Source organism: Patiria miniata, unplaced genomic scaffold, assembly GCF_015706575.1.
Source record: "Patiria miniata isolate m_02_andy unplaced genomic scaffold, ASM1570657v1 HiC_scaffold_2, whole genome shotgun sequence".
Taxonomy (NCBI): domain Eukaryota; kingdom Metazoa; phylum Echinodermata; class Asteroidea; order Valvatida; family Asterinidae; genus Patiria; species Patiria miniata.
The window spans coordinates 1,809,252-1,833,408 of record NW_024037058.1 but is presented as its reverse complement, the minus strand read 5'-3'; the positions used below and the strand labels follow the sequence as shown (position 1 = coordinate 1,833,408).

General features: G+C 39.4%; 1 protein-coding gene across 5 annotated transcripts in view; it reads right to left on the bottom strand.

The window, feature by feature from the left end:
• The window catches only part of LOC119726984 (E3 ubiquitin-protein ligase TRIM37-like), a 122,902-nt gene that overhangs the window by 8,794 nt on the left and 89,951 nt on the right, over window positions 1-24,157 (bottom strand). For 2 of the 5 annotated variants that reach the window (XM_038198839.1, XM_038198842.1), the window contains exons 18-21: window positions 22,227-22,364; window positions 18,541-18,679; window positions 17,812-17,864; window positions 11,239-11,427 (exon numbers count right to left, since the gene is read on the bottom strand). In XM_038198839.1, the coding sequence (XP_038054767.1) occupies window positions 11,239-11,427; window positions 17,812-17,864; window positions 18,541-18,679; window positions 22,227-22,364 (519 nt within the window). The remainder of the gene's footprint in view (window positions 1-11,238; window positions 11,428-17,811; window positions 17,865-18,540; window positions 18,680-22,226; window positions 22,365-24,157) is intronic. The other 3 variants (XM_038198841.1, XR_005270877.1, XM_038198843.1) reach the window with 3 other exon arrangements.

Here is a 24,157-nt window from a genome sequence, read left to right as displayed (position 1 = left end):
GAGAAATGATTATTGCAGGAACTTGAAGGTAAGCACGTTGGCCACACCATGCCACAAGGGCTTCGGTCACAGTGACTGTCAATAATATCGCATCACCTGAATTTCTCAACTGTTTCGGTTTATTATGGTTTATTTTGGTTTATTTTAATTTTTTTTCAAAAGATGGCTAAACAGACCCGACCCGACCCAAAAATGTAAATGCAAAAACGAAAACCGACCCGACCCGACTGAAAAGATGGACAAATTGATCCGACCCGACCCGAAGTCGGTTTAGGGTTGGATCAGTTTCGGTTTGCACATCATTAGTAATAATGTCCACCTGTGCACAAAATACAGACGGAGCTCAAGGGGGCAAATTCATGTCTGCAAAACGGGCACTTGGGCCAATCTGCCCCCCCCCCACCCCTGGTTCCGCCGCCCCTGCTCTTCAAAAAAAAAATATTATAATAAAAATTTCAGGTTTCAACCCTTCTAAATATCTTCTCTAAGGCTATAAGAATCTATCTGCCAAGTTTGGTGCTTTGGACCAGACGGTCATGATCTTGTCAAAAGTTGGGTCTGAGCCACCCGACTACCAATGATTCTAGTAAAATATGTAAGGATTTTCTGCCATAAAAATGTGCACACCTCATATGCATTCACGGTGCACATGTATAACATAATGTTGCTTATGTCACCCACCACACTGCATGTGTCACCCCTGCCCCCCCCCCCAAAAAAAAAAAGAGAGAGAAAAAAGCAAACCCCACAACACAAACAAAAATAGAGGTGTATTTGTGGACCTAACAACCACAAGCGTTCCCAAATGTTTTTGATTGTATATAATGTACAATATTAAAGGGTTAATGAACGATACAAAAAAAACCCCAGTTAATTATGCATTCTAAAAAAAAAAGTAATAAAGATATTGTATGACTAGAGACTAGAAAAGAATTCTGACTGGAGAGGTCGTACTGTTCTTCAAAAAAAGAATAACGGTTTTATTATCTTCCAATACTGTTGGCACACAATGTGCCTGATGTGTATACTCAAATGTCTATGTGGATAACGATGAGGCGGAGCGCCAAAGTGCATTGCAATCGAACGTTGAGTAAGACGCACTCCTTATTCTGGGTGAACTTCCCACCGGGCCAGAACCAGTCACGATCTGAACACCGAGCCCCGACTTGGCTCGTCTTTTATAGCATTTGGGCGCGTACATAGCGCAAGGAGTTAACACCACTCTATTAATATCAACTTACCTATTGACATCGTTATTGTTTTCTTTAGGTTATATATGTAATGTATTGATGCCTATGATCCCATAATGAATTTGTGTTTTTTGCTTTTCTGTTGGGAAGTCATTGCATGTGATTTAAGCAAACTGACTGGATATTTTCAATCTTAAGCAAGACATTTCTCAAAGGCAAATCCTTTCAGCATAATCCTTTGAGCATTTACAAGGCCTACATGGTAATCAAAAGAAAATATGGTTATTTGAAAAAGCTTGAGTCATCATGACATCATTTCTTTGGTTTTTAATAATGGAACAGTTGGCCTATGGGGTCCGAAAGTGACTCAAAATACTAAGAACAACCTACAGAGCTGCATATACATGTACATGTACTACGGTACAAGTCTCAAGTTTTAGTAATGTACATGTGTTTGTTTTCTGTTGTTTCAATTAAATATATGACTGTCCAAGAAAAAAAGGTTGAGAAGCCACATTGATTATACAAAAAACATGTATCAACAGTGTACAGGCCCCCTAATATTTTAGTGAATGATTACATTTGCACATATAAAATAAATAAAATCCTATTGTTTTTAATATCCTAATGACCTTGGCCTTTGTCTTATGGGGTCCAAACTTATAAGTTATACTAGCAAGCTACCTTCATTGTATCGAGGTTCAAGACATACATGGACATACAATCCAGATATCGCTGTGGAACCAAATGCACATGCACGCAGGCACGCAGGCACGCACGCACGCACAACCAATACGTAGTACTGCAATAGGCATAAATGCACACAAACACGCACACGCACACACACACAATACATTGGCATAGAAGTGGGGTACTTCCTTTGTTCTCGTGTACACAAATTTTGCAACGTCGCACACTTATGTCAAAATGCTCTTATTTTAACCAGAGTTAAATCCTGGGCTGAAATTCAGACTTAATATCCCTTTTCTAAAACTCTTTCATTTGCGACGGATCAACCAACCTTGGAAATTCCTAGTTTTTGAGTAAAATCCATATATCTATTTCGTGAAAAACTTGTGGGGTACCAAAACGGTACCCGGCAAGTCGGTGGGCATTCCTTGTGGGGTACCTCCCATTGTTCCGGTACCCCACAAGGCAGTGTTTGTACACGCACACATAGACTTGTTTCACATAAGTAGTGTGGACTTTCCTTTCTTTTCGTGTAGTTAAGGAACACCAGTGGAAAAACTCATTTTTCTCAAACTGTGAAAACTCTTTCAACCCAATTTTTTTTCTATGATTCCCTTTAGTGTTTCTCTTCATTCTGCTACAAATAAACCTAACCCAAAAATGCCTCTAAACCTGTTTTCCAGAAATGGGGAAACACTGTGTGGACGTGGGCAAGTCCACACAACGTCGGTGCTACCTACATTATGTGGACGTGTTTTGTTCGGAAGTCCACACTGCGTATGTAAGACAAGCTCACCCCCACACACACACGGACAGACAAGGCGGAAACAGTATGCCCCTTCGGCTTCGCCGGCTGGGCATAAAAATGTCTCTTGCAATGCTCTGATTCGTCATAAACCACTGCGCCCAATAATTACTCTTAATCACAATAATCCTAGCATCTTGACCTAGAAAGTGTAGATGAATTAAACTTGTATAAGTCATTTCATTTAACAGTTATTCTACCATTAGTTTATCATAGGCCCTATTATCATTATTTAAACCATTGTTATGACGTCACACTATTGTTAAAAGTGTGGATTCGGATCTACGAATCTCTTACACTGGTCACAAAGTGTGGATTCGGAACTACGAATCTTTAGTAAAGTGTGGATTCGGAATTATGAGTCCACACTTAAAACACGTCGGACAATTGTTCTCCATAATGAGCATGAATAGGACCGACTGCAGGGAAATTTGCTTTCCGAAAATTACCAATGCATCTTTACTGTCAGATTCTCTGCCGTCACTGCAAAATCTACTTTTAGTCAGAAAGAAATTGTCGTCTGAACTATCCATTTTGACGTAAGAAGCCTAAACACACAAAATGACTTGGTTGTACGGGTGTGGCGATACACATGCTAAACACGCCAGGGAAAAATGTTGCAACCTGACGCCACTTCCGCGCTTGTGTACAAAGTCTATGGAGAGTCATTTCAAGTATTTCCTAACAAAATTGGAAACATTTCTCAGTCCCAGATTCATGTCTTATCATCATTTTTGCAATGAATGACCTTCATTGAGATGATATATGAAGAAAAAAGTGGCGTCAGGTTGCAACATTTTTTCCAATACTTCTGTTGACGCAATGGTTTAAGTCGAAGAATACACTCACAAGTGTGGATTCTTAATTTACGAATTCACACTTTCTCGTGTATTCTCCTTAGCGTAGTCAACTGTATTGGCATTAATTCTTCTCAATGAAATACGAGTTGTTAACTTGATACTTATTTCTTATCTTCCGTAAGTCCTATTAATTAAGTTTATGAAATGAACCTGTATTTTATCAGAGTAAAGAATAAAGTGTGCTTACTGGAAATTAGTCATGACTTGTATTTTCGTTACAATATAGTCATGTGACCTAGATATTGAAAGTGTCTCATATCAAGTACAATTAAAGCAAGTGAACAACAAACTTTTGTTGTCGGTCATTGTGTTCTTGAGATATTGTGTACAAATGAAGTACCTCATTCAGTATAATGACAGCATCAATATTTATGTAGCCCTAAGACACCCCGGAATTGAACAGCAAGCTGGATTTAACTTTTCAAACTCAACGCCAGTAGTAGTGATTGCGTCCTCAAGCGTTTGTGACCTTTGACTCTCTCTCTGTTCTTTTCTCATCCACCCATCGTGTTTTTTGCCTTTGTTCATTAAAGTCTTTCCTTCTACCTGACAAGTAAAGGCCACTCACGCACACGGTGAGTGACTGTGCAGTTGTACATACCATTGATAACATTGTGCAAGTAGAGGCCACTCACCCACACGGTGAGTGACTGTGCAGTTGTACATACCATTGATAACATTGTGCAAGTAGAGGCCACTCACACACACGGTGAGTGACTGTGCAGTTGTACATACCATTGATAACATTGTGCAAGTAGAGGCCACTCACGCACACGGTGAGTGACTGTGCAGCTGTACATATACCATTGATAACATTGTGCAAGTAGAGGCCACTCACCCACACGGTGAGTGACTGTGCAGTTGTACATACCATTGATAACATTGTGCAAGTAGAGGCCACTCACACACACGGTGAGTGACTGTGCAGCTGTACATACAATTTTTATAACATTGTGCAAGTAGAGGCCACTCACACACACGGTGAGTGACTGTGCAGCTGTACATACCATTGATAACATTGTGCAAGTAGAGGCCACTCACACACACGGTGAGTGACTGTGCAGTTGTACATACAATTGAAAACATTGCGCAAGTAAAGGCCACTCACGCACACGGTGAGTGACTGTGCAGCTGTACATACCATTGATAACATTGCGCAAGTAGAGGCCACTCACGCACAAGGGGGGTAAATATTTCTTGAAAAGGGCAGTTGCATATCCGCGGGTGCTCAAATGTAGACATATTTTTCTCTGGACACTTTGCCACCGTAAAAATCAAATAGTATTTTTTTTTGGGGGGGGGGTGTCTAGTACCATCAGTCAATAGGGGCGCTGTTTAAAACCGATGATTATGTACACTAACAGCCATATGGTTGCGAAGGCAAAGCATCTGTCACTGTCAAGGAAAGCTAATCAGATTACGTACTAAGACGCTGTAATAGAGCATTGAAATTCGTGAACCCAAAAAACATGGCCTTTTGAATGTAGTGTTTCTCAGAAATATGTTTGGTATGATTGAAATGTTACATTCTAACTGAAGAAGAAATTCTAAACTTCGTGTCAGTGAAAAAATCGCCGTCATCGATGCCGAAACGTCAATACTGGTTACTGTCAAAGCTGACCTTCAAGTCTGGAAGTAATCGCTTGAAAACTTCCCCAAATGTATGCATTTATCCCAATTTCTAGGATTTTACCCAAGTTGTTATATCACGAGTAGTTGAACACTTACATCATCTAAGTATATTCCGAATTTCAGCTTAATCTGTTGTTGCGGATGCTAGTGTTACACATGGAACCATCTCCAAGGAAACTTTCGAAGGGGATCAAAAAATAATTTGCCAACCCAACCCATGTGCGTTGTTCAGCAAAGCGCCGTATACGCTAGGGCTGACCGAATATTCAAAGATTTCACGCATCAACATGAACATGTCTGTGTACATGTAGTTTCATTCAAAATACAGTGTTACGTAACCTTTAGAAATCACCCTTTGCAACCATATGGCTGCTAATGGACAATGTATGGTGTTTTTCTGGGCGATACATTTGCTAAATTAAAAAATTTAGTGCAAGTGAGACTTGCTCGTTTGTTTTACATACGCTATGTGGACATTCCTTTGTTTTCGTGTAGTTAGGAAAACTCGGTACAAAAAATAACTTTACTTAAATTGTGAAAACTCTTTCAACCCTAAATTTGTTTCTTGATTTCCTTGAATGTTTCTCTTCATTCTGCGACGGATAACCCTAACCCGAAAATGCCTCTAAACCTGTTTTCCAGAGAGGGCAAAACGTTATGTGGACACGGCTAGTCCACATATCATCAACACAACCTGCATTATGTGGACATCTCTTGTTTACATGTCCATATAGTGAATGTAAGACAAACTCACAGAAAGAATACCCCTCTGGCTAACAGCCAGGGGGTTAATAAAATATACTGCAAGTGAAACTTGCACGATCCCCCAGGCATGCAGTTTTTATACAAGTCAGATACAGTGTGGATACTTGTCAGTGTCCGTAACGAAAATGGACGATTTCTAATGATTTACCAATAGTGACCTTAGCCTTTGACCTGTCGGCCCCAAAAGTAAAGTATTTCTCAAGTTATCACGTTGACAAGATTTCTATTGTTTTAGAAATAGTGATCTATTGTTTCAGCAATAGTTACCTATTGTTGTAGCAACAATGAAACTACCAAGAACAACCCACAAACCAAATTTAGAATTTCTAAGTAAACTATTTGTCAATTTATTGTGCTGACAATATTTCTATGTTTTAGCAATAGTGACCTTGACCTCTGACCTGTAGGCGCAAAAGCAATAGGCTTCTTAAGACTACCACGAACAACCCACAAACCAAATTTCAGGTAAAGTATTTCTGAAGTTGTCATGTTGACAAGAAATCAAATAAGGTTTTGATTTTTGGATAACCCAACCAAAACTTAACTCACACACACAGACTAGTACATTTGGTTTATGGTGACAATCAAGGATTTTCTATTGTTTCTCTTCCCTTTTCCTTTGTTTATACTCTAACTTTTTGGCAACAGATCTCATTGGTTTTGTACACGTTTTCCAACCGAGAAGTGCTCGATTCAGTTCCTGTGCTCAATTCATCAATGATCATCAATTTCATCGTGTCCTCTATCAGGATTCATTTTTAGCAGTACAGCCAGCTAGCCAAATTCAAGTCAAAACAGCGGCGGGCTATTCAATTTTCTTAAGTGCCAAACTGCATGGACATCAGCCAGCTTGGCTACCTTGTGAAGTGGAGGCTCTATCCAATGCTGCTGCTACTAAGCATTTCAGTCCATACATCATTCAGTCTACGCAAAAATCATCCTCACAGACAGCAAGCCCTGTGTTCAAGCCCCCATGTGACTACATTATATTCGATTGTCAACCGCCAGAGGTGGCAGCAAGTCATTTTTTGCAAGTCCAAGTCAAGTCACAAGTCATTGTTTGCAAGTCCAAGTCAAGTCACAAGTCATTAGGTCCAGTCACAAGTCAAGTCACAAGTCATTAGGTCCAGTCACAAGTCAAGTCACAAGTCATTTGGCATGTTTGGTCTAAACACAAGTCAAGTCACAAGTATCTTTGTCCAAGAACACGTCAAGTTGCACATTATTTTGTTCAGCTTTAAAAAGAACCTGGCGTTAACTTACGACTTATTTTGAACATGCCTCCTTAATTCCCCTTTTTCAATGTGTTGCAATTACTATTATTGTAGTTTATCACATATCTGTCGGATATTAGCCCTTTGTATACTTTAATAAATGTACTTTACATTGTAGAAATGAATGTTGAGATGACATGAAAAAAAGACTTCACTCACTCGATCACATGTAGTATACTAACACTTTATTGTTCAATTTTCATGTATACTAAACGCCTACCAATGGTTAAGCTATCCGGTATTTTACATGCAATTGACAAAGGCATGCTTTCTTTTCATGAAAGGTTCCTTTCAAAGTTTGTTCAACCATTACATTAAGCAAGAGACTTGGTCATTGAAAACTGTAATTTGTTGTGACAGTCTTATTGAAAACTTTTGAAACTAGTGGGAACTATTCATTTGACTGGATTCAGTCACTGAGGTCTATTTTCTGGAATGAAACTTTCTCGCTGCAACTATAAACTGCATTTATAAACACCTTGAGTGGCCTTTTGGGCCTTGTGATGGGCGACTTCAATTTAAAAAAAATCGAGTAGCGTCTGACTTGGGTTGGTAACAAGTCATTTTGTACAAGTCCAAGTCAAGTCACAAGTCATTGTTTGCAAGTCCAAGTCAAGTCACAAGTCAAAGCTGGTATTTACAAGTCAAGTCACAAGTCACAAAAATAGCGACTCGAGTCCGACTCGAGTCCAAGTCACATGACTCGAGTCAGCAACTCTGTCAACCGCTCTCAAGCTACAGTCCGCCATTTGGCAGGTTCAGCAAATATACTATCAGGCTTTGCCAGTCAAATGCCCCAGATTGCAGTGACTCATCTTGCCAGATCTGCTCGTTTGTGAAGCATACAGAGGACTCAGTCATCCTATCTCTACACAGGACATTGTCACTGGCAAGGCAAAACTACCATTCACCAGCCAATTGGCCTGGCCAAACTTGCCGATCCAGAGTGCTCAGATTTGCGCCGTACGTATGCTCATCTTCTGCAAGGCACTTGACCCTCCAAAAAGGTCACCAATTCCAAAGACATCAAACGATACCTCAATGTTGCCACCATCCAGGCGCGGTTCTTAGGGGGGGCTAGGGGGGGCTGTAGCCCCCCCAAAATTTTGTCTAGCCCCCCCAAAAATAAATGCCGTAAAAAAAAAAAATATTGCATTAACAAAAAGGAGGATTGTGATGTACATGCGAACGGTCTCCCCCTAAAGAAGAAATAGCCGTGACAAGGGTGCATTAGTTAATATAGTGCAAGGGCGGATCCAGGAGGGGGGGGGGGGCCAAAGGGGGCCATGGCCCCCAAAACGAAACCATTTTTTGTTTATGTGACATCGCAATAAAGGCAGGCAATGAGTACACCACCATCTTTTCCTCAAAAACAATTTGTTAAAGTTGTCAGAAATTGCCTCAGATCGCACCACAGAGCATCTAGAATCCAAAAATTGTTCGGGGCCCTTAAGCGGGCCCCGAACCCCACACCGTAATGTTTTGGACCCACTTTTTTGAGGGACCAAATTTTTTTTGGCCCCCCCCCCCCAAAAAAACAAATTGTGTTCTGGATTCGCCCTTGCTATAGTGTGAATGATTTTAGGATTTTATTGGCGCTCCCCATTGAAAATATGGCATGAGCTCCGCCCCCCCTATTGATTTTCGGAGGCCTAAGTGTCTGGAAAAAATAACCGGTCAACATTTCAGCACGCCTCCCTGAAAAAAATTCTGGATCCACCGTGCTAGTCCCCCCAAAATATTGGTTCTAGAACCGCGCCTGCCACCATCACCAAAGATGGACTCCTGATCGTTCGCCAGAGATGAACCACTTGCTCCCACACGGGTGTGCATCATAATTCCTACAACAAGTTTTGGATGGCCTCCTCTCTGCCTTGCACATCCAGCTAACCCATCCATCATGCCACCAACTTTAAGTATGTCGTCTATCGCTAATTCTATGCCCTCGACATTAAAAAGGCCATTGAGAAAATCTCATCAAGTTGTCACCAATGCGCTGCTCTGTGCAATGCCCCCACTACTGTGAAGCCTAAAACCACCACAGATTCACCTGATGCAGTCGGCGTATCATTTGCCGCCAAAATTATAATAGACAATCAAAACTGGGAACAGCTCTGTAGTTGTTCACAACCACAATCTCTAGGTTTTTTTTCACAGAACCAGCTATTGTTTTTGTTATTGTTTTCCCCCTTCTTTTTTCACATCATTTTCCATAAGATAACACATGTTTTCGTTCCGATTACCACTTTAGGACTTTTTTCAAATCATAATCGACTTCAAACCTGGCAAAAGACAACCATCTGAAGATTCAGCCCGAAACATGGCGTTGTGATTACATCATCACTTGTCACGTAACATCATCCTGAAATGCATACTTTAAGGCCCTATATCTTCAGAACCGAAGTCTGTTTGGGTTCAAGCTCGGTATACATGTATTCCGGAGCGTGTTGTAGACAACAAAATTGCAGTGACGTCACAATGACCTCATTATGTAATTTTATATGAATTATTCAATTTTTGGACCTTTCTCAAAAATGGAACTTGCTAAATTAAACATTCTTTTGGTAATAGGGTTGCTCGGTCTTAGATAGATATGTCTGATTGTTATGACACTTGGTAGGTAGGTATTGAAAATAGTATTCAAAATCTCAAGTGATGTCATCATCAGATTTTTTATTAATTTTAAAAATTGTAATATTTTCTTTTAATTACAACAAAAATACATAAAATACAATCAGACTGACTTCAAAGTAGGCACAGACCAAGACCCTAAGCTTGTATTGTTTCTAAACAAGTGACGTCGTGATGACGTCATGAGTAGTCATATGACGTCATCTACATTTTGCTAATTTATAACAATCACGTATGTGTCACGTGACGTCATCCTAAAAGTGCATATTTTAAGGCCTGCAAGTCCGATTGGGTATTCCGGGCCGTGTTGTAGGCAAAAATTGCAGTGACGTCATGATGATGTCATCATGTGATTTTATATGTATTATTCATTTTTTGGACCTTTAAGTCAAATCTCACCAATGGAACGTGGTCAATTTGAAAATCTTTTTGTAATAGGTTTGTTAGGTCATAGGTAGATGCACAGAATTTCGTAAAATGTGTGACGTCATAATGACGTCATCAAAAACATGATTTTTTTATTCACATATATGGGCACGTCCGATTGTTATGAAACTTGGTGGGTAGGTAGGTATTGATAAAAGCATTCAAAATCTAAAATGATGTCGTCATGACGTCATCATCTGATGTTCTATTAAATTTCAAAAGTTTAATATTTTCTTCTAATTACCAAAAATTACATAAAATATGATCCGACTGACTTCAAACCTGGCACACACTTTGGCTGATTGTTCACAATTGTTACGTGTGGTTGATTTACAAATAGGTATTTTTAGTCAAAGTCCAATAAATGGACAATGCCATGTTTGGTTGGTTTTCTCTTGTATGCTTGACAACAACTGATGACTGGTCTTTCATAATAGATACCACGTAGAATTTTTGAAATGCACACTTGACAAAAATCAACATTTTAAAATTGGTGATTTGAGTTCCCAGCGCAGTTGGCAAATGGAGGCAAGTTCATATTTAAGCATTTCTGTCCCTAGTGGATTGATAGTATGATCCAATTTTGTTGGTAGATAACAACCAAGACACACAGCATTCTTACCATGCATAATAAGAAAAGTTATGCATTTCAGTTTTGCTTGAAATTGTAAAAAAAGGAGAGTGGAGCATTTTTTTGGGGGGGGGGGACACCCTGTAGTATCATTTTTTTTACGGTCCAATAGACAATCAAAAACATTTTGGGAACAGCTCTGTGGTTGTTCACAACCACAATCTTATTATTATTTTTGTGATGTCATATAAATTTTCATTTGTCTACATGTATGTACCCACAAAGTTTTTACCAATTGGCCAAATAGTTCTACAGTTATAGGAGTGTAAACAAAATATGTAAAATGATGTAGTTAATGATATACTAGTTAAATAAATGAAAGTGCTCATCTGACCTTCTCCTGTAGTGTTCAATCTTCCCAAGCACATTTTTTTCCTTGTCGTTCTCAACGTTCTCTGTTGATCATCTTTATGCATTAGGGACTCTATTGTGTCTTTGCCGTCAGCTATGTTCACAATTTCCCCGGCAGAGAGGCATGAGACTGGCAGTTTGGGGACTTGCTGATTCTCCGTACTCTTGAAATCTAATGAGAACAAGGAACTGGTAAAGGATCAGAGTCTGATACACGTTCTAAACTTACAACATTCTACATTGAGCCCATTCAATGAGCCATATTTCTGAGTGAATAAGGGCGCTTCAACAGCATCAAATCTTGGTACAAACAGCGGAAAATCCTGTTCGTTGGAGAAGTTAAGTCCCTTTACTCAACAAAAAAAAAAACATTTGAAATTTTTGAATTGTCGCCACATATAAACATACAATACCCTTAGATATAGGTATCCATTCTTAAAATGGCATCAAATAGCACCCTCATTCATTCAAAGTATGGGACATGTATGACCCAGCTATGACAAATGTGTACAAATATTTACCTAAGTTTGATAGGAATACGACTTTGTTTTAAGGTCAAAGTGATGGGCTGAATAAAAATGTACAAATTTTATGGGATATGGGGAGAACAAAAAGAAGGAAAATAAAAAGAACTTTCACAAAACCAAAGGCTTTTCCACTTTTAAGCGGCAAGGCCAAAAAACACACTTCATCTGACATGCTGCTAGAGGCCATTTCAGGTTATGATGTCATCATGCCACTGTTGTGTTATTGGCATCACCTATTAAATACTTGCTTAATCCTATATTAAAAGATCATACGTGAGTGTGAACCACAACTTGCGCATATACAAATTTTCGACAGTTTTTGGTATAATAAAGAGTATGGCTGGATTGCTAAGGAATTTCTGTACTGATTAGTCGTTATTTGAGCGAGAGGTGCTCAGTAGTTTTTGAGGGGGCGCTCTTCAAATCCGACACACATGCACACATGGACAATATATGGCATGTTTCAGGGCGATACATTTGCAATATAAAAAAAATTACTGCAAGTGAAACTTGCACAATCCCCCTGGCATGAAGTTTTTATTCAGTCAGTTAGTACAGATTATCTGTACTAACTGACTGTATAAAAACTGCATAGATACTTGTAAGTGTACCTAATCAAAATGGAAGATTTCGATTGTTTTAGCAATTGTAGCTTTTTAAGCCTACCAAGAACAACCCACAAACCAAATTTCAAGTTCCTAAAGTAAAAGTATTTCTCAAGTTATTGTGCTGACAGGAGTTAACCTAACCAAACATATCGCACACACAGATTAGCACATTTGTTTGTGGTGTAAATCAAGCATTTTCTATTGTTCTTCTTCCCTTTTCCTTTGTTTATACTCTCTTTTGTTTGTCCATGTTTTCCAACTGAGGAGTTCTTGTCCTCAATTCATCAATGATGTTGCACGTGTGTGTCCTCGATTTACACCATAAACAAACACAAACACACATGATTACTGGATTTTATATTCTTGTGGAGTCATTTCTTTGGGTGTGCGTGTTTGTGGTGTAAATCAAGGACACATGCAACATCATCGATCAATCGAGGACAGAAACTGAATCAAGGACTCTTTGGTTGGAAATCGTGTACAAAACCAAAGAGCGTTGTCTGTGCAATTTGGATGAAATTGGGCCTCTAAAAGCGTTCTATTTTGCAATGGAGTGTAGGCATCGTTTTTCAAGATGGCGATGGGCTTCAGGACTATTTTAAGGGGTGATCATCTTCGGATAGAAATTTCTCCTAAAAGTCATCAGTCAACCCCCCCCCCCAAATTGAATAGAATATGAAAGATGATGAAATAAGCTTTAATTTGATGTGTGTCTCCAACACCTTGGAGAGTTGTGAGTATGTTTCCTGAATTTCTGAAATAGGGGCATTTATCATTGGTGTCTATGGCAGTTTATTTACTGGTCTGTAACCCTAGGGATTCGCGCGGCATATCTCGCTACATATGCGCATTGTGGTTTCCAACGATTTTCAAGGTGCTATATCCTGATATTTATAAGCCAAATTTGAATAATGACAAATTTGCCGGAGATATTTGTCTTCGATAGCGCCACTAGGCCTATTATAAGAGATTCGAAAACTTCATAAAACACTGCCTATGTCTGCAACTGATGTTTAAGGCCAAAAAAAAAAAGTCTCCGGTTTCTGGTATGCGCGCGTGTCGCCGTAGCCATGCACGTCGGCAAAATGAAAAAGGTTTTTTTTCAATGAAAAATGATGTCTCAAAACCGCCAAACTCACTGGTTTGACTGGAATCCTGCTGCTGCACAATTTTAACGTGTTTTTAGATGGGGTTATGATCGAGAATAAGCTTTATGTGGCCTCTCTGGACTCCCATATATTTTCACTAAGTTTAGTCGGGCACCATTTGCAGTCATCAGCTGACATTTGAAGCAAAAAAGTCAGATAAAAAAAAAAAAAAGCCGCGTCGCCGCACCACTTTTTGGACAAGCTCCATACCAGAAACCGGAGACTTTTTTTTTGGCCTAAAGGGAATATACAACATTTTTCTTTTGCTGTAATTTTCAGAAATGGATGGACTTTGGGGGTTAGTGTTTTATAGCAAATATTGTTACACTGACCTGTTTAAAGTTTTCTGTTTCTGGAAAAAAAATGATGTTCTTGTAGTCTGGTTCCCTAGCCCCACTAATTCAGATGAAACGGAGCAATTTATAGACATCGATGAATAAATAGTAGGGTCAGGAAACCAGTCTAGCTGGCTTGCACACCCGTTCACGGATGTGTAACCGATTGCAAACAAAATGTGGACTAACTAAATTTGGTAATTTGGGGGCAATATTTGAAGAAAAAGTACATGCTTTTTTCCAACGATGGTCGACTGTTTTGAAGTGTGAAAAGTGATCAATAAACGGCCCTGAATAATTTTTTATATGGGTTTTGATGTAGGCCTACACGATATAGCGAGGAAATGCAATCCAGTCAAAGTAAAAATAGATCAGTGTGTTCAAGTAAATCATTTAAAACCATCTCTTCCTTGTCTCGGTTCATAAAATGTTCTGAACAGAGCACTGGGTGAAATCTGATACAGCCCATGATGTAACAGTGGCACGCTTACTAAAAACATGACAATAGCAAATCACACAGAGCCGATAGTGGGCCATTAAACGGGAGTGAAACGAGTTGTACGATATAGTATTTGTGACTCTTGGGTGGTGGAAGGAGTTGCTGTGCAGGTATCTGTCCGTGTGGGTGGGCTTGCAGAAGACACTGCGAGCAAGACTTCCGTCTGGCTTTCTGGACACCTCAACGTCAAGAAATGAGATGTTGCCATCTCTTTCTTGTTCCATGGTGAAAAAGTTTGCCAACTCAGCAGCTGATTGGCTGTTCAAGATAGCTCACTATCCTGTGTTGCCACAATGTTTGCAATGGCATTTTGTGCAGTAAATCTTTACACAGGTATGCATGCATGCATGTATGCATGCATGCACAGTGTGTTTCCAAATAGTGGAATTCTACTGTGGGACTTCGATAGCAAAGATAACTAGTAAATCGTACATGTATGTAACACAGCTGATTTCTTATTGTGAATGGCATGTACACAGCAGTTAATTAATTTGATGTGTGATATACGAGTGTGCTTCTGTGGCAATTTCCTAAGCATTTTGTCACACATGCGTAAGTAAAAAACACCGACTGAGAAATTCTGATAATAAAGAATTTGATCATTTATTCAAATGATAAAATGTCTTATCTTGTCTTAGTATCTTTCCACCATGCAAACCTTCAAATCTCATCATAAAGCTCTTGAAGCTTTGAAACTTCGTGCAATGGTAGGCCTTGATGAATAATGTTTAAACTTATGTAAACAATAGAAAAGCTGAAAACTGAAAAAAATGGTAATACCCTTCATATGCTATTCTTTCGTAAATGTTTGGTGTAAATGAAGATTATATATCTAATATTATTTCGAAATTGCTGCCCTTCTTAGCCCCCTTGATTTAGCGAAGCCATGTGAGATGGCAGAATGCCCAGGAATGGGCAATGACGAGACCACTACTCCCAGAAGGCAATACAATGGGGATAATTGACGGATCACATCAGTGGATTCAGAGACCTTTTCGTTGCAACTTACAACGACTGTTCTTAAGTGAAATTTGATTGCTGTATATGCAACAGTCCGGTCTAACAGTTGTACAAAAGTATCACATAACAGTAAAGGGGTGGCTGTGCGTTTGTAACTGTCACATGCAAATTAAGTATAGGCCTATTTAAGTCAGTCAGTGCTGAAGAGGATGTTTTCTTTGTAAAAGAAAATCGCTTTGTGCGTGCGAGAAGGATCGCCACTTCAATGTCACAATAGAAATCACGCGCCATTTAAATGCCATCATTAAAAGGAGGATTACTTAACGTTTCACCCAACTGTTGGAAGTTGGTAACTGTTACGAATAGCCAACACCTCTAATAGAAACTGTATGCGTGTTTTGGCTAATTGGGGCTAGATTATGCACGGTGTCAACCATGTGGCCTCAAGCCCATACTTGGCCTAATGAATGTTATACAAGGAACAAGAGTTAAAATGTTCCTGGTTCAGCTGTAGTGGAGACGGCCGTCACTTCTCGATATTAAATATGAACCAACTGTTTATACGGAGGGGGGGGGGGGGCCTGAAATGCGTAAATAACGAAAGTGAAATTTCCTGTTCAATTCCGAGAGCTCCCCCGCGATCGTGAACACGTTAAATTTCCGACTTGTGTTTGAACGATGTGATGTGGTCATGCCCAGCGTACATTCGATGGTCCCCGTATCCCGAGTGCGATTCCGTTACCGAGCGCGATGTATCGAATATGATAATGAGTTGGCTGAATCTCGTTTGTAAACACAAGTACATTTCAAACGATGATAGGGAGTCGGGAACTAGGGCAGCTTTTATGGGCGGAAACCAGTTCAAGCTAGTTCCCGACTCCCTTTTATCGTGCGAAATGCATTTGTGTTTACAAATGTGATCCAGTCTTCTCATTATCATAATCGATGCAAGGCGCTTGGTAACGGAATCGCACTCGGGATATGGGGACCATCAAATGAACGCTGGGCATGACCACATCGCAGTGTTCAAACACGAGTCGGAAATTTTACGTGTTTACGATCGCGAGGGGAGCTCTCGGAATTGAGAAAAAGTTACGAGTATAAACAAAGGAAAAGGGAAGATGAACAAAGGAAAATCCTCGATTTACCCCACAAACAAACAAATGTGTGTGAGTTTGATCTGGTACATATACACTGTACCCTGTGGAGACATGTGCACAATAGGGAACAAAAGATTGTTTACACCTCCACAGGGCAATTTCTATACATGTAGGTGAATACGTCCCCACAAGGTTATCACAAAATAGATATATGGATTTTACTCAAAAACTAGGAATTTCTAAGGTGTGTTGATCCGTCGCAAATTGAAGTAAAGGGATATTAAGTCCGAATTCAGCCCAGGAAATTAACTGGTTAAAATGGAGCATTTTGAAACTAAATTTTTAAACTCAAATTTTTAAGTACACACGAACAAACTTACTCATTCTTGTTTCGTAGTTGTGGGGACTTACACTCGTCTGTGCAAGGTATTTGTGGGGACCGAAAATGCTATGGGGACAGCAGAAAGTCCATAAATCGGTCCTAATTTTCCTAACAATAAAAAACTTCCCCATAACGCGGTGTATACCTACCTACACATACACACCCATGCTTGTTTTACATAGCTATGTGGACATTCCTTTGTTTTTATGTAGTTTAGAAAAGTTGGTACAAAAAATAACTTAAACTGTAAAAACTCTGTCAACCCATAGCTCTATGGTCAACCCCACATTGTTTTTTTTTTTTATTTCCTTGAATGTTTCTCCTCATTCTGTGACTGATAACCCTAACCCGAAAATGCCTCCAACTCTGTTTTCCAGAGAGGGTGAAATGTTATGTGGACACGGCTTAGACAGAAAGTTACAGTTTGTAGGAACAAACACATGGTGTTGGCCAATCATGTTCAGCTATTGATGGCAAAAAATAAAAAACGTTCTGCAGCACATGTTCGTTTTCAAGACCACTGCAGTATTATGACCCATCGGCATAATGCTTCAACAGATATTCTTGTATGTTTTCCAAATTTGTCTGATCATTTGGCAGCATATTTTATTTGCTTCTTTGTGTTAGCAGCATCAGCATCACCTACAAGTTTCTGATTTTTCATCTTCTGTTAGGAGACCAAATATTTTCAGTCTCGCGTAACTTCCGCATTTTGTGAAATAGATTCCTGTCACAGCGCCACCACCGGCAGCACTGAAACGTAATGTAATGGAAATTCTATTAACTGTGCAATAGAACTTCCACTGCACCATGCGCTACGCCAGCGCAGTGCGTTGGGACAAATCATTCAAAGACATGTGATCAAAGATCCACCAATCAGATGAGGGGGATTTATTCAGGTGTTGTATAAATGGTTTTATGCCAATAAAGAGCAGTTTAATAATCAAAAACAATTCTGTGTGCTGTTTCCAGAAGTTAAATAGAATTAAAAATATACCTGAATCAGAAACTTCACTTTCTGGACTTGCTCTCAACTGCACACCCAAGGCGCTATGAAAACACCAAATAGAAATGACAAACTAAATATGTGTTTTCATTCACAAAGAGAACACACGCCGTTCTTGACATTTGCTATGGACAATAGATGCATGATCAATAGATGTGCCTTATCATCACTATCATTGATGAGTTCTGCAAAGGAGGGGGATTGTGTATTCACACTAGTTTTGGCATGACAATGTGAAATACATTTCTGTGAATGTACACAAACCTGTACTGTCTTCATGTGATTGCCAAGTATATGGGGGCAATGTATTCAAGCCCCTCCTACACGTACATGTAGCTCTCTTTGAGGGTAAGGGTGTACTTGTGCAAGGAGTCAATGACTTAACATTCATATGACTTTATTATAACGTCACATTTTTTCCTCAAAACTTGATCCAAATCTTCATAACTCAATGAGGCTATCCAGACAACATATTTTGAAGCCTGTTCTTTTTATAATGATAGCATACAGTGGGGCTCTAAAACGTTATTGCATATAAATGAGGACTTAAAGAACAAACTATGGCCATGTCATCCTGCTTTATATTATGAATCATGATACCCAAATGTGACTGTGAATTCAACCCCAACATCTCTGAAAAGATCAACTGCTGAGTGTATGTTTGGTTGGAGCCATTTTGGGGACTGCTGTTTGATTAAAATATTTTTGTTTGCTACTTACTCAATTCCAGCGTTGAGTCTTGCTGCACTTGACAACACTGGCAAGGCTTCCGCAGCAGTACCTTCTCTATCACTTAGTGGAACATAGTAGCCTTCTAGATTGCCTTCATTGCAATGCTTGTCCACATTTTTGGTACTTGCTGATATCCAAAGAATAAAATGAAGTTAACAAGAAACTAAAGCTTCAGAAAACAAGTATGTTTATGCACTGCTTAGATTATAGATTGCCTTATCTCATCCAATGTTTTTTGAGACAAGAAACTTATCTGAACTGATTTCAAGGATATGCGTTTCTACTCTGTTATTCTGAGGAAGATTTTCACTCGTACCCCCCACCCTGCAAACAGGGCGCTGGGAAGGGCTGATGAGCTTCACAGAATCTTATGAAGGAAGTGGGGATGGCATTCTGGGTAACTAATCATGAACTATATAAACGCATCCGGCTGCAGCTGTTTAAGACTGCAGTTAGCTCATGTGCACAAATTATACTCAAAAATTGTCCAATAGAAATGCATACATTCCATGCCGGATGTGAGTTCAAATTAAAATACTTGAGATTTTAAGGGCAAAACTTGAAGGCTTCAAAAGCTGACAAATAACGTATTTGTAACACAAGGGGGTGTATTAAAGGCCCCCCCCACTACAATTTGAACATAATGTGTGGATGTTCATGTAGTTTTTGAACCAACATTAGGTAGAGAGACATACTGAGATACACATAAGCCAAAAAAAGAGTTCCATTTATGCTTCTGAGCTGAATTGGGGTCAGTCAAAATTGCCTGCACATGCACAATGTGTGTCTAAAACACACTGTTGCCAAATTTGGGTGTGTTTTTGCAGCTTTTGTTTTTCATGAAAACGCCAGATACACATGAATTTTTTTCGATAATACAAATCTTGAAGATGCACTCTTTCCTAAAAAAAAACCTAGAAAATTATATCACCTGAGCCACATGAGGATTTTCGCCCTTGTTTTGGGCCAATTTTAAGGCGGATTTCTGGCTGGGGCCATATTAGGGGTCACCCAAATCAGGGAAGACATCTACAATTGCTATTTCTTTTACATAAATGTCAACGTTAGTAGTCAGAGATTACATTAAAATTGAAATGAAATAAAGTTAATCCAAAGTTCCAAGATTAGGGGCCTTCAAATTCCAAAAAATGCATGTGACGCATCATGACGGATCATTTTTGAACCCCCCCCCTAAAATTAAGGTGTGAGGCATGATGGGTAGTATTTTCCTATATTCCTGCTCTACTACAGTAGTTGTACCCATGTATCCAAATTCAGCTTCCAAATCAATTTCAATCTCAAGATATGGGTCCTTAACGTCAGCGATTTATTCTATGGGCCAGCCAGTTTCCCCTTTTTTTTGCAAAGTTCATTGAACTTTGTGCTACCGTAACACCTCAACAGAATGCAATTTGAATTTTTGCTTTCGATATCATCTGTAGAACAACTAACAGAACCTTTCCACCAAGTTTGAACAAAATCTGTGACATATGGTGCCATGGCCTGTTGAATTGGCACGGAATGACCCCATAGGGGAAACAAATTGGGAAATAGGCCTTACAAAACTATGTGTCCGAATCTGGGCCGCGCTGTATTACACATATTCAATTGTATGTAAAATACACTTCATGCCCAATTTACGGACACCTACTCCTGTTTTAATTTTGATCCAATGGAAATTTAACGAATAAAAAAATGGTTAGGGGCCATTCAAAATGTTCAATGTTTTTAGTCACCTGAACAGACAAGATGAACCTGGTATTCCGCCCATTTGCATGGCCCACTGACTTTACGTATGCTTTAAGTCTATACTTCGATGGTCCTATGCATATATGGAGTAGTCTGGTTCCCAGACCAAGAGTTTTTGACTATTTCTGATGAATCTTAAGTCAGGCAGCCGCTAGTATCTATACAAAATATATACAGTATATACATCACGTGACTAAAACGGGAGGAATGCCTCTTTTTCCGAAAATTGCCACATTAATTTCGTCGACAATCGAGTAGTAGCCGGGTATTTCAGAGTACCCCCCCCGCGTGGACCCAGGGGGAGGGGGGAGGGGTTTGAAACCCCTCTACAGAGATGAAACATTTCCGATTTTAATCGGAAATCCGACTTTTTGAATTTTCCAACGAAATTTCCATTTTTCTAAAATTCTGTCCCACAAAATTTGTCTTTTAACGAGTTTTTTTCACAAAATTTCATTTAATTCAATTATAATTTCGAAGAAAATTCAATGAAAAGTCGATGGAAATGGCGCGTTAAAAAAAATCCTCTCGAACGTAGTTTTCATCTCTTTCACCAGTCGTTACTGGAGTGCTTCAACAGTAGAAACACAGGCCAACACTGATTGGAGCCTTTTCCGGCTGGACAAAAGGTTAAACATTGACATGTGACATGGAAAAATCATTGTGTCGCATGGTAATACAGTGTGATGCGTGCATACAGCTGCACATGATGATATGCAATGTACCAGTGTACCAGCGTACGTAATGCGCACCGTCCGCTAGCACATGGCCGGTCGGGAACAGGTAGTCTCATGAACGATCCAGTGGAGAAAATCAATTATGTTGTGCAATTATCGGATGTTTCAGATTTAGTTGTACAAAAATGTAATGCTTTCAAATCATGATTATCTCGAGGATAGCAAAAAGAGTATTAGCGAAGCAATTCACTGGCATTTGTTGGAAGAGAAAGACGATAATGCCTGATTTTTCCCCACGTACGAATGCAAGTGGTGTAGTGGAGTTGTGTGGTTGAATCATGGACATGATTGAAGCACCATGAATGGTGCCCTTGTTTCATCTCACTCCCCCTACTCTGACACCCCAAAAAATGTATTTACCATTTTATCCTTAAAACTAGATGTTTGTGGACAAACACATGGCAAATCATTGTTTTTTATGTCATGTTATAGACTGATGAGATGTAGACGTGCAATAGAAAGTTGCATAGTGATAAGTGACAATAGGTCCGTAGATATGATATGTGACGTCCCTAACACATGATGATGTCATCATGATGTCACTTCAATTTTCATCAATAACACATCCCGGCTTAGGTACATACCAACTTTCAACCCAACTGGACCTGTAGTTCTGGAGATATACATGTAGGCCTTCAAATTATGCAAGTTTAATATGACGTGACATGTCATGTGATGATGTCATTGTGACGTCATTTCAATTTTCATCTATAAGACATCCTGGTCTAGGTACATACCAAGTTTCAATCCAATCGGACTTGTAGTTCTTATACTTATTTAAGTCTTGTAGAAAAAAAAAATTAAATCTTATCAAAAATAAAGGATTCACCCCTGCTCCCCTTATTATTATGTGACATTCAGTTTCAATTCCAACTTTGTTAAATAGGATACTGCATGCGTGTTGCTATTACATTTACAGGTAGTCAGTCTTCGCTGTATATTATACAACTTACTTTTAGCAAATTAAGCATTTGTCCATCCTTCACATTTTAAAATCGTCAGTTACATTTAATTTTTTATTAATCTAATTTTTAGAGTAGAAAAATATAATCCAATCATTTTTATATGAAACAATGTTTAAGGGAGTTATAGTTTTTCTCCCACTAAACGTTTCCTAGTTATAACCCCCTTTTACTGTCCAGGGGTGCCTTTCCAATCAATTCACCTCATACTATATCATTGTCTTACCCCCACATTCTCCTGTATCATCCTCTTGGGCTTTGCCTGATGCATCACATTCTTGTGCCAATTGCAATGATATGCTGGGAACTGCATGCTGACTGTGCTTGCTGCTACATGACGGCTTCCGTAGTATTGACTGTGCTGCTAATAAAGGCAAAGAAGTGCCAAAATGAAACAAATATAATGTTTACTATTTTGATGATTTTTTTTAATGACTTTTATTTCTTCCACGACTTTCATCAAATAAACCACAAGGGGAACTGACTTGGTGCATATTAATACATGTACATGTACACAGTTGAACAAAACTAAATTGGAACCTTGTAACATCTGAAAAATTGTTTTACAGCACGCACATGCCATATCAGAATTCATGCCATATCATGTTTGTTTTTTTCGTGAGGTGGTGGCTAGTGCATTGAATAACATTTGTTATTCCCAGGCACAAAACTGCTTGACCTTCACTTCCAGTGTTACTGAAGTAAAACCCAAAAATGATATAACTTTAAAATGGAAGCATTTTACTATAAACAAACCCTCCAGCAGTACATCAAATAGAGTTTCACTTTTTTTAATTTAAAAACCATCTGTCAAAATGATACCAAATTATCCCAACAGATTTCTGGACAACTGCAAATGACTTTGCAAAGTTCCAAAATCATGACGTCACCAGAAAGTAACTGTACGGGAGAATTCGAAACTGATCATTTTTGTTTAGTTTAAATCCCTCATCAGATCCATGTCTCATGATCATGTTGGTAGCTCAAATACATTAAATCTATTTAATGAAATCTAGTACAGTGTTGACCTTTGGTTTCCAAATGCTGTGACGTCATCAAACCGGAAGTTAGGTGTTATCTAAACATACACTTATAATTTTCATATTTTTAAAAATTATTTCTACTTCATGAAGAACATGTACATAACTCAGAATTCACTTTCTCTTTTTTGACTGATGACGTCATCAAACTGTAAATAACGAGTACATAAAATGCACTCCCTTCCCCACAGTCATGAAGGACAAGGCTACGAGAAAATACTCATTCAAGTAACAACTACATTTGCATATTTCCCTTTGCCGCCAGGCCAATGTGCCAAGCATTTATATCGCACAATAATGCGCCCCTTGGCGCCCACTCATGATGCAATGCGGCGTCACCACCATAATAAATCTGCATTTTTCTTGTGCAAGTCAAGATGGCCAAGATTGACGACATCGAAAACAGAGGAAGGCGTAACACTTTAGTCTTCTATGGGATTCCTGCAGCTAAGGAAGGCACCAAGGAGGACTGTAATCACTTGATCAAGGAGATGCTGGCAGAATTTGGTCTCACCCTTACAGAAAACTTAGCTTGCGGCATCCAGCTCGCGACAAGCTAAAATAAGTTTGCAACTAATTCTGCAAGCAAAGTGCAAGCTCATTGCAAGCTTGTGTGATAGCCAGCAAGCTTGCATGATAGCCTGCAAGCTTGCTACTTAGGTTCAAGCTTGCGGCAAGCTTGCGGCAAGAGCTTGCGTGATATCCTGCAAGCTTGTGTAAGCTTGCGTGATATCCTGCAAGCTTGCGTGATAGCCTGCAAGCTTGCGTGATAGCCTGCAAGCTTGCGTGATATCCTGCAAGCTTGCGTGATAGCCTGCAAGCTTGCGTGATAGCCTGCAAGCTTGCTACTTAGGTTCAAGCTTGCGGCAAGCTTGCGGCAAGAGCTTGCGTGATAGCCTGCAAGCTTGCATGATAGCCTGCAAGCTTGCTACTTAGGTTCAAGCTTGCGGCAAGCTTGCGGCAAGAGCTTGCGTGATATCCTGCAAGCTTGTGTAAGCTTGCGTGATATCCTGCAAGCTTGTGTAAGCTTGCGTGATATCCTGCAAGCTTGCGTGATAGCCTGCAAGCTTGCGTGATAGCCTGCAAGCTTGCGTAATAGCCTGCAAACTTGCTTGAT